Source organism: Micromesistius poutassou (assembly GCF_964030765.1).
Source record: "Micromesistius poutassou genome assembly, chromosome: 2".
Classification (NCBI taxonomy): Eukaryota; Metazoa; Chordata; class Actinopteri; order Gadiformes; family Gadidae; genus Micromesistius; species Micromesistius poutassou.
In genome coordinates, this window is record NC_140272.1 from 3449729 (window position 1) to 3461191 (window position 11463).

General features: G+C 47.5%; 1 protein-coding gene across 1 annotated transcript; it reads right to left on the reverse strand.

The window, feature by feature from the left end:
- Positions 1 to 186: 186 nt before the first annotated feature.
- cyc1 (cytochrome c-1) lies at positions 187 to 5632 on the reverse strand. Its single transcript, XM_084463731.1, has 7 exons — positions 5527 to 5632; positions 3802 to 3992; positions 3480 to 3606; positions 2522 to 2679; positions 2047 to 2207; positions 1772 to 1872; positions 187 to 740 (listed from the first exon to the last, which is right to left on the reverse strand). Exons 1-7 carry the CDS (start codon positions 5605 to 5607, stop codon positions 633 to 635), a joined length of 927 nt encoding a protein of 308 aa, XP_084319857.1. The 5' UTR covers positions 5608 to 5632; the 3' UTR covers positions 187 to 632.
- Between the last annotated feature and the right edge of the window lie 5831 nt (positions 5633 to 11463).

Here is an 11463-nt window from a genome sequence, read left to right on the forward strand (position 1 = left end):
TAACACTTTTTTTTGCTCTTCTAGACCACTTTACCTTTCACATAATTTAATGTATTCAATTGTTTGACATTGTAAGGTCTCACTCAGCCTGGACTGGTTTCCCTTAACAGATTTAAAATCCGTAGCATAGATCTACCATTCTAACCACACCTTGTCCTTTATTCTCCAGTAATTGACACCAAGCAGTTTCCTTTCAGATAATTTATTTTGTACAGTAAAACTGAGGTTAAGAGAGGCTGCAATATTTCCACGGTGACTCCTCTTCGTCAAGTGAACAAGAAAACAATAGATTTGACGCACTCAGAATGTGGACAGCGGATGGATGGTCCTCGGCGCGTGTCGTATATCTTATAAAGATGGACCAACTCCTTAACTCCTATGATGGCGTGATTGAAACAATGATCGCACAAAACCGCCATCACAAGGGCGCGTTCAGGAACCCCGCGACTCTTCCAGAAAACCTTGAAATGTCCCACAATAACAGGAAGCTGTCACCGACTGCTCCAGACAGACCCCCCCCCCGCTGAGCGACTGCGGTGATCTGTGTCCGTGGGAAACTAGTCGTGGGAAGTGTTGCGGAGTGGCTGAATGCGGCCCTCTGGCGCCCTGCTGGGCCCGGGGCCGGGGCTCCTTTACTTGGTGGGGGGGCGGTATGCGATCTTCCTGCTCTTCATCACAGACCACCGGTGTCTCTTCAGGTAGTACAGCAGGGGGATGAGGATGGCTGAGCCCATCAGCATCTGAGAGAGAGACAGACGGAGAGGACCAGAAGAGAGACAAGGAAGTGAGGGTTACAATTGGGTATCATTAATATATAATAAGAATACCGTAAATCCTCTAATATAGGCCCGGACCTTTATTTTACTCAAGCGCATCGCAGCCCAGGCCTTTATTGGAAGGAGGCCAGAATTAGAGGCAGGCCTCTATTTCTATTTGAGCAAAACGGACTACCAGTAGAATGAATAGAAACGAGATTTTGTGTCTATTTGAACCTATAAAATACTAAGTTAATTTATTGAAAAAGTACAGTTACCATAACATATGGTATGCATACAGAACATTAACAACAAATACCGGTTATTCAGGCTAAATTAACAAAAACGTTGCAAACATACCGGTAGTGCATTGTGAACACTTTGAAGTTAAAAACCATAAAAATCTTGAAAATGCCAACTTTTCATCGCTCCGGACTCGCCATCTCTACTGCTTCTTCAAATCTGTTTGGTGTGTGTGGTGTGCGTGGCCTGGCTTGTGTGTAAAAACACTGGCTCCGATTGGCTACCATGAAACATGACTCTGCATTAGCCAATCATAATCGCTCACTAGCAATTTGTGTATGGAGCCAGGAGTGCGTTCGGATTACGCAGTTTATTCAATCAATTCATAGTAACGCACCACATTTAACGTTCAGTAACGATAACGGCGTTGTAACGAACGACGGAAACAGTAATTAGTTCGATTACCCCGTTACTGAAACAATAACAGCGTTACCTAACGCCGTTCTTTTAAACTGCGTTATTCCAAACGCTGCTGAAGTCTCATGTGCTAGTCAAGAACGAGGTGATTGAAAGAAAAACTTTGGTTCTAATAATAGCCCCGGCTTCTATTAGAGACTGGCCTTTATTTACCTCCGCCGACAGCGAGACCAATGTTAGAGACCCGGCCGCTAATGGAATACAGGCCAATATTAGAGGATTCACGGTATATAAGATATAAGAGAAAACTGGTTTCAAGTGTGTGTGTGCGTACGTGCGTGTGTGCGTGCGTGTACCTTGAGGCCCATGCGCTTGCGTTGGTCGTGCTCCGGCTCTGCCGCCCACCTCAGGAAGGTACACACGTCCTTCGCCACCTGGCTCATGGTGGCGGGTGTTCCTATGGCAACACACACAACAACAATCAGCACGGTGAACTGAACAAACAACAAAAATCTGATCTAATCTGATCTCGGCTGAATTGCCGAGATTCTCTCTTGGTATTGGGTGCAAACAATAACAAGGAAACCTAAATGTAGAAAGGTTTCAGACTGCTGCTCAGAACACGACTCACCGTCTTCAAACTCCAGAATCTCGTTGTAGATGGGCGGGGCCATGCCGATGGCCTGGCCCGGGAAGTAGGGGTTATAATACAGGCCCTCCTTCATCTGGACCCCACCTGGGGGCTCGCAGTACCCCGTCAGCAGACTGAACACGTAGTCCTCACCCCCATGCCTGGGGAGGGAGGGAGGGAGGGGGAGGGAGAGGCAGACGGAGGGGAGGGGCAAGGGTTGAGTGGAGGGATGAGAGGATACAGAAGGAGGCTTTGGTTGAAGCCGTCTGCGCTGCACAGTGGATCAATACCATGACCTTACAGATGTTGGTCCAGATGTCAAACTGTCCAGCTGGCCAGAGGGTTGACTAAAAATGAGTGTGTGTCGCCAGGTTTGTGTGTGTGTGTGCGTGTCAGGTGTGTGCATGTGTCGGGTGTGCGTGCGTGCGTGTGTCGGGTGTGTGCCGTGTGTCGTGTGTGTGAGTGTGAGTGCTACCTGGCGTTGACGATGTAGCTGAGGTCGGGGGGCAGGGCCCCGTTGTTGGCGGCCCGCGCGGCCTCCGGGTTGGCGTAGGGCTTGGGGAAGTAGTCTGACAGCTTCCCTGGACGGGTGAACATTTCCCCGCTCTCATCTGGACCATCCACCACCTCCACCTGGAGAGAGACCAGAGTAACCCACTATCAGACCTCCACCTGGAGAGAGACCAGAGTAACCCACTATCAGACCTCCACCTGGAGAGAGACCAGAGTAACCCACTATCAGACCTCCACCTGGAGAGAGACCAGAGTAACCCACTATCAGACCTCCACCTGGAGAGACCAGAGTAACCCACTATCAGACCTCCACCTGGAGAGACCAGAGTAACCCACTATCAGACCTCCACCTGGAGAGACCAGAGTAACCCACTATCAGACCTCCACCTGGAGAGACCAGAGTAACTCACTGCTACCATCCACCACTAGACACTGTCTCACTGCTATCAGACCATTACCTAGACACGGTCTTACTGCTATCAGATCATTATCTGATGTTGCGGTTTCGTTGTATTCTATATTCAAATTGTTTTCCTAGTACTGTTATTTTTAACACATCCTTTGAACAGTGCTTATTTCCCATGCCCAGAACGCTCTTTTGAATTGAATGAGGAGGGAGAGACATTAAAAAGGTAAAGTTATGGTTGGACGTCAACGCAAGGGGGTTACGGACCCCTTACGTCCTTGCGGACCCTCCTTGCGTCCACCGCGAGGGCCTGACGTGCGCCTCCCAAAAAAGGGTAACCTTGTTGAGGCGACGCAGCCGCAAGGGCTGTGATTGGTCCGCTCACTAAAACCCTGCGCAGAACCGGAACTGAAGCGTCTGCGTGGTCATTGTTTGGCGTCGACGTCCAACCATAACTCAGCCTTTAGTGAAGAGGAGAGAGCAGGCACACACACACACACACACACACACTGACCTCCTCAGCGATGGTCTTGACCTCGGCCTCCGTGTGGGAGACGTCCACCAGGTTCCTGAATGCCAGGTACTCCATGCTGTGACAGGCCGAGCACACCTGCTTGTACACCTGGTACCCTCGCCGTACGCTGCGGAGAGGAGGAGCATCAGACCAGCGACAGCACCCCCCCCTGGTCAGACCGCTCACTGCGGCCACACACTGTTACGCAGACACCCTGTCTCCAGGACGACCCTGACCAGTGGGGATCGAACCCAGAACCTTTGGCTTGGGGTTGATCTCGCATGTCATCGGCAGCAGCCAATCAGAGCAGCTCTGGTTTTACCTGGCGTGGTCGAGGGAGGAGAGCGGACCCCCGTGAGTCCAGGGGTAGTTAGGGGGGTGGAGCTCCAGGTCCGACGCCTTCACCGATTGGTGCAGCATCATGGCGAGCCCCGCCCCTCCCGCCGTCACCACGCCCAGCGTCGTCAGGGCAACCTTCTTGCTCTTCGGTAGGCTGGCGAAGGACATGTTAGCCTATGGGAGGAGAGGCTGGTTAATGCTCGGCTATGTAGATGCATCATACCCAGAAACACAACCTTTGTATCTGAAGGTGGACAGTAGAACGTCTCCCGGTAGAAACAACCAGCAGGTCCTACGATACAGCCTATCCGTGCTTCAAGCGGTCATTTATTGGTCTTTTTCGATCAGCATTCAGCAATCAATATATGGCAAACGGCGGCGAAGTACTTCGGTCGTGACGTGTGTGGTTCTACCGTACTCACTACGGCATTCAGCCGACGCTTTGTCCAGAGCGACCTACAACCAGTCACACACACATTCACACACACATTCACACACTGACGGCGGTGTCAACCACACATAGCACACGAGGCGACAGCCATCTCGTCGGGAGCAGTTAGGGTTAAGTGTTGTCCTCAACGACATCTCGAATGCCTGTCTGTGTCTTTCTGAGTTAAAAGTGCATAAGACCATGTCTGTCTCTCTGAGTTAAACAAAGTGCATAAGACCCCTGTCTGTCTCTTTGCAGGCCAGTATGATTGTGCAAGGGAATAATCGGTAGACAGAATGTGTAGATAAGAGTTGCAGAACTTGGCTGTAGTGCACACCAATAGACAACATCCTAGTGTACAAGTGGAATACACAATCCAATAGTCTCAGAGTCTCCAGACACAGCCTTACAGTACAGTACACTTCCACATAGGTAATACTCTGGCCCTCAGATCTGCCTTCACAATCTGTTGACGTCATTAACAGTCAACAAACAGTGAGGTCACAAGCATATCGTTGTCGATGATAACGCATTAAAAAGGGTCTGGGTTTACATGTCCGTCAACATGGTCAAGTTATAAAAGGTCAGTGTCGACCTCTACATAGTCGTGCGCCTCCGTCCTGCAGCGCGGGGTCATCGACAGGGCATCACAGACCCAAGGACACGCGTGACATTGGCCGTTCGGTGTGTGAGGACGTGTCTACTGTGGCTGTCCAGCCCCAGTACAGCAGCAGGACCCTGGGTCCCCGTCAGGAGGAGCAGACCTTGAGCTGCTAGCATGCTAGCCGGTCAACCTGCTGCAATGTCAGCACGTCGACCCGAACCCGAACCCCGAACCCGGACCCGAACAGCCTCACCCCCCGGGGTGAGTCAGCAGTCTACCGACACGCAGACGTCCCCGCCGGGGGGAGCCACGGGGATGTGTCCGCTGCTCTGGATCCCCCGGTTAGCTCCGGGGCTAGCATAGCGCTAAGCTAAGTGCTAGCCGTGTTACGAAAGGCGGGTTGACCTCATTGAATAACAGAACCGCAGAACCGCGCCCGCCCCCCCACGCGCCGCCCGGGACCCGAGGCCTCCGGAGGGGGGTGGCGGTCTGCTCGGTGAGGACCCGTCCGGACGGCGGGTCTGAAGGGGACGTGTGGCCGCACGGTGACCTTGTGTAACCCGTCCACAATAACCCGGTCTAGGAGCTCAGCCCGGGAGGCTGCCCGTCCACCCGGACACCAGCCGTAACCTTCAGCAGTGAGGATCGTATGATCGGAACCAGTCATCTCCTACCTTAGGGGCTCGGATCGCCTTGGGAGTGCCGAGCAGAGCTCTCCCGCTCCCCGCTAGCACAACTGCTCTGAGCGCCGCCATGTTCTCTCTGTGACTGCGGAGGCGAAACCAGAAGTGACCGAGGCAGAGCGGTGACGTCATAGCGCTCTACGTCGCCCTCTGGCGCCGCCCTCAATTAAGTAACATGGGATATATATATATATATATATATGTTACTTAACCATGTTACTTAATTGAATTTAGTGGTGTAACGATACACAAAAGTCACAATTCGGTACGTACCTCGGTTTTTAAGTCACGGTTCGGTATGTTTTTCGGTACAGAAGTTTTTATTATCTTATTTTTATTAAACAATTGGATTTTGATTTGATTTATTAAATTGTATCAAACAAATGCCTTACACAAATATATAATATATAAAAATATATAATATATATCTAAAAATTGTTGGGGTCACATGTGCTCTGCTCAAAGATGTATACGAATAGGCAGTTATACAGTACCAAAAATACAAAAAATAAAATACAACATGTGACAAAAAAACAAACTTAAACTCGTGTTTTCTATAAACATTCAAATAAATTTCGCATGCTGCAAATATGTATGTTATGAAACTTGCAAATGCATGCACTATATTAGTTTCCACTAGATGGCAGTCTAACCGCAAATTACTAAGCGACAATCACAAACCAAAAAACTAACCATTTCATTGAATAACTATCATTAAACATTGAACATTAAACCACGCATATTAGTATCTTATAATAATAATGATAAGTATTATATTATTAACTAATACAAGACGAGTTTAAATTCAAGTTTCAGATCGGAAACCATCCACCCTTGCCTGAGCTTTGAAAAACATCGTTAGTGGACAATGTTACAGAATATCTCAAGCTCCATGAAGGAATTTGAGGGACTTTGTGTTTGAGAAAGTGATTTGTAAAAGCAGATAATTGCAAAGAAGTCTGTTGTTTCACTCAAAAAACCCAAGAAAGAAATGCTTTAGCTGCTATCGATTGATTTCTTTGCAAACAAGCAGAAAAACATCAGATTTTGTTTGTCAATTTTGCTGAAATCAGTATCTGATGAAGATCTATTCAATGGCAGAACTCAAACAAGTAGAAATCCCTGAAATAAATGGCTTGTTACATGAAATTCATGAAATTTAGTTGTGGGAAATCCTGAAAGGGCTCATCATTTGCTTTGTTAAATGAGTGCATCGACAATGAAGAGTCCATTGATGAAACAAGGTCTAATGTCCCTAATTCACAAGCCTGATCAAGACTCACTGCTTTTAGCCAACTGGTCCTATCAATCTATCAGTAGACTACCGAATATTTGCCCTTCAAAAAATAAGATATTTTGTAAAGAATAAAATAAAAAACTATTATAGAATATTAGACCAATTCTGGATCTATTTCTGGATCTTATAACTTATGCTGACGTCATAGAAGACAAAGGTTACATTATTTCTCAGATTTCTAGGCACTTGAAATGAATGAACACTTGTTATTATTTCCATAAACCCTTAAGTCTATTCGGTTTTGGTAAACAATTGATTAATGTTATTCAATTGCTTTAGAGACATGAACACTTGTGTTATTTTGAATTCAGCACCTCCAAGAGATTTAGCATCAATAGAGTGTTCTGGCAGGGATGTCTGAAGAATCCCGTTTTCTCTCTGTTGGCCAATTATTATCATTAATCATAGAGAAGCATTCGGATCTAAAGAGATTTCTATTTTTTTTTTTTAAAGATGATACCAGCAAGGAGGTGAATTATATAGGCCTACTTTATACCTTTATTTGGAAAAAAAGATAGACAGAAAGCATAATAAATCTAAATTTCAAATAAAAACGGAGAAGGTGTTGAAGTTTAACGTTACCATAATGTTGTAGGTACCTTCAGAGTTAACTGGGGCGGAAAACGCTTTAGGGAAGCGAACTCAATGTGGAATTTTATTCTAACAAGCATCATCAAAAAAGCTGCGCTTATATGTAGGCCTATTTTATCCTGTTATCTTTTGCCATCGAAACTAGCAATCAAACAGACCAAATTCCACCAGCAAACTGTCAAGATCTGGAATCTGGGTTACTCCCACACGTTCTACCCCTGAGAAACATTACTCTGGAATAATGGGGAAATTCCTACAACAATAAGCAAGTTTTTTATTTGCATCTCATGTATTGATCATATTAATGCACATATTTGATTTTGCTGGAAGAATTTTATACTATGAAAAATGCATAAACATACATAACTTCCCCATCCCTTACCAAATGGATTAAGGTAAAATGCCATAGGCCTATATAATAGTCCACGTCATGGAACGCACCCAACCACGTAGGCTACCTAAAATATCCTCGAATGAAATGGATCCTTTTGTGGAACTGAATTGCAAAACGTTTTAACATATTTGTGACATTTGACGGGAACTCTCCATATTTTCCTCAGTTATCTCCCATATATCGTCTTGACACCCTGTGAGCGATCTGCTATCGCGGGAGGTCGGGACCCCGAAGGAGCAGTAATATTTAAGGCTCCGGCGAGCCCCACCCCCCGTCGGTGAATAAGCGATGTGTGAACTCTGCTGTGATGTCACTTCAGACGTATGCCTGGTTTGACGCCGGTGGCGGCGGGGGGTGGGGTGGGTGGGGTGGGGGGGGGGGGGGGTGGGTGGTGCAGGGTATGAAGTATTCATGAACCGCCACGTCCGCCGCCGTCACAGGCTGCCACGCGGAGCGGGGGAGACGCCCCCCCCCCGGGTCTGAGTGGTCTTCTGTGATTCAGCTGGTGGAGCACTTCAACCGCCCCATAGACCTCTTTTAATGGCTTGCTGTATACTATTACTATAATAGCACTATACACTGTCATGAATATATATATCTATAAAGTCATCTATATGTGTGTTTGTGTGTGTGTGTGTGTGTGTGTGTGTGTGTGTGTGTGTGTGTGTGTTTGTGTGTGTGCGTGCGCGTGTGCGTGCGTGTGAGCGAGAGAGAGAGAGAGAGAGGGGGATGGAGAGAGGTTAATATGTGTGGGAGAGAGAGAGGGAGAGAGAGAGAGGGAGAGAGAGAGAGAGAGAGAGAGAGAGAGAGTGTGTTGAGATACTGCACACGGCAGCATTTTGCCACATCAAAGCGGTGCAGTGCGGGGTGTGATCGATGTGGATGTAATACTACGGATGAACTTTCCCCTGAGCGTCATGGAATCCATCACACCTGGCAACACGACCTCTGGGGAGGAGTGCACATGGTGTTTAAACCGAGGGCTCCGGCACCTTGAACTCGCTGGCTGCATTTCCTTCAATTACAGTACAGTAGCGGTACCAATGTACCACGGGGGAAACGGAAGAGGGGACGACTCTCTTCCCACTCCTGACATGTTGTGGTGCGGACTCTGTCTTTGTGGTGCGCAACTGCAGATCAAATCACTGCATGCATGATCCGCTGGGTAGAACTGAGGCTGCAGATAGCGGTGAGGTTGCAGTTTGCAACTAACTGAATCGCCGCCCCCAGACCCCCCCCCCCCCCCCCCCCCCCCGCCCCCTCCCAGCCCCCACCCATCCCTTTCCAACGGATACGGTACTGGCCCGTATTGTGTGAGGGGCTATAGGTCGCCTGCTTCCAGGATGATGTCATGGTCGACCGGAGCACGGAGCAGCAGGTGTCCGGTGGACCCGAGAGGCCGGTCTCCATGAGGCTCTGTGCAGCGCGCCCAGCGGGGCGTCTACTCCTCCAACTTGCCGCCACACCTCTACACAACCGACGGTAATGAAGAACTCGTCCAATCAGGAACATGGCGGCCCCTATGGAAGAGGACCCTGGGAAGGCAGTGCACCATTTAAAATATACTTATGAATATTATATTCCATTTCTGCCAGGTCCGTTCCACGCGATGCTCCTGAATGCGCCCACGCGCCGCTCGTTTAAGTTCAACACATCCGTGCTCCTGGTTTATTCATGTTTATTCATCGTGTTATACGTCGAGTGTTTAAGCTTGAATGTGCTGTCCGTGTGCATCCTTGTTTACACCGCCTTCCCACCGTGGTAGCGGAGGTGTCACTGGAAGAGGAGCCCTAATGGGTATCTGGGCCCTCTCTGGTCCTCGTGTACGCCTGCAGCAGCAGCAGGATGACACTTCAGGTCGAAGGAGACGCCGACGCTTCAGTGACATCTGGTGATCTGTGCAGCGCTGCGGGCAGGACCAGGCGTGTGAGATGCGGAGGTGGATGTCGCCTATACGATCACGGCCTCTCGGGCTATATAGGGGACGGAGGCACGGCATGACCGCTGGACAGAACTGTAATCCGTCCTTTCGTTTGGCTCCACCAAGGTGAGGTGTAGGTGTGCATCGGCAGGCGAGGTGGAGCGCGGAGGGCAGATGTTCAGCGGCTTCCATTGTGTCCATGATGAACAGCATTACACAGCACCGCCAGGAGAAAGTATGAATCAATTGTTATCCACAGCCATCCGAGCGATATGAAGACGCCCTCTGTTTCTATAGATCTGTTCTGCTGAATCAGCCGGAGAGCTTTTCACAGGAGAGCTTTGTTTTAATGCTTTTTCTACACTTTTAAAATATAATGAAATATAATAACTAGTATTGTTAAGTCAACATTTCACCCTGCGTGTAATGTATAGTTCTTGTACATGGATCTGATCATTATTATTATATTATTATATTATTATGTATCGGTCCCAGGTGAGAACATGTTGTTGCACAGCAGCAGAATTTAAAGACAGTAAAATAATAACAGTTAGTTAAATATGAAATGATAAACAAATCTGTACAATGTGAGTGGTACAAATGAAATGTAAATGCAGAATGGGAGGAGAATGAGAGGATTAAAATAGAGGTTATCGTGCCTTTAAGTGTGAACATATTAAGAACTAATTTCTGCTCATGAAGCGTGTATGGACTGATGGAGCGGAAGAGCTTGCGCTTTGATGAAACGATCTGACGTTTGGGACCTCAGGTGGTCTTCACTGTAGACCCACTCTGTCATTATCACAGTGTCACATGACACAGACCAGTCATTATCCCAGTGTCACCTGACACAGACAAGTCATTATCCCAGTGTCACCTGACACAGAGAGGAGAGGATGTGTGTGAGCACGTGCTCAGGGAAGATCTCCTCGGTGCATTCGACTGTTAGAAAGTTTATAATTGCTCAACTTGACTCGAATGGATGTGAGTGTATCAGTGGTTGAGAGGGAGAGTGTATGTGTGTGTGTGTCTGTCACAGTGAGTGGCACGTTGACAGGTGGTTGTTTCTGACTCTGACATCTCCCCATGACATGTGAGGCATTAATTAGCCAGCAGAGAGATGAACCGCATGGCTAATGAGAGAGAGAGCGATAGAGAGAGAGAGAGACAGCGGGACAGCGGGACAGATAGAGAGAGAGAGGCTATCTATCTATGTATCTATCACTCTATATATCACTCTATCTATAACTCTATCAATCACTCTATCACTCTATCTATCTATCTATCGCTCTATCTATCACTCTATCTATCACTCTATTGATCACTCTATCTATCTATCTTTCTAGCACTCTATCTATCACTCTATCGATCACTCTATCTATCTATCTATCTATAACTCTATCGATCACTCTATCACTTTATCGATCACTCTATCTATCTATCTATCTATCACTCTATCGATCACTCTATCTATCTATCTATCTATCTATCACTCTATCGATCACTCTATCTATCTATCTATCTATCTATCTATCTATCTATCTATCTATCTATCTATCTATCTATCTATCACTCTATCTATCTATCTATCTATCACTCTATCGATCACTCTATCTATCTATCTATCTATCTATCTATCTATCTATCACTCTATGGGCTATCTGTCTGGAGGGAAGGCTGTGGACATCAGGGTACAAACCCCGGGCGTTCCGGCTGCTAGTGAGC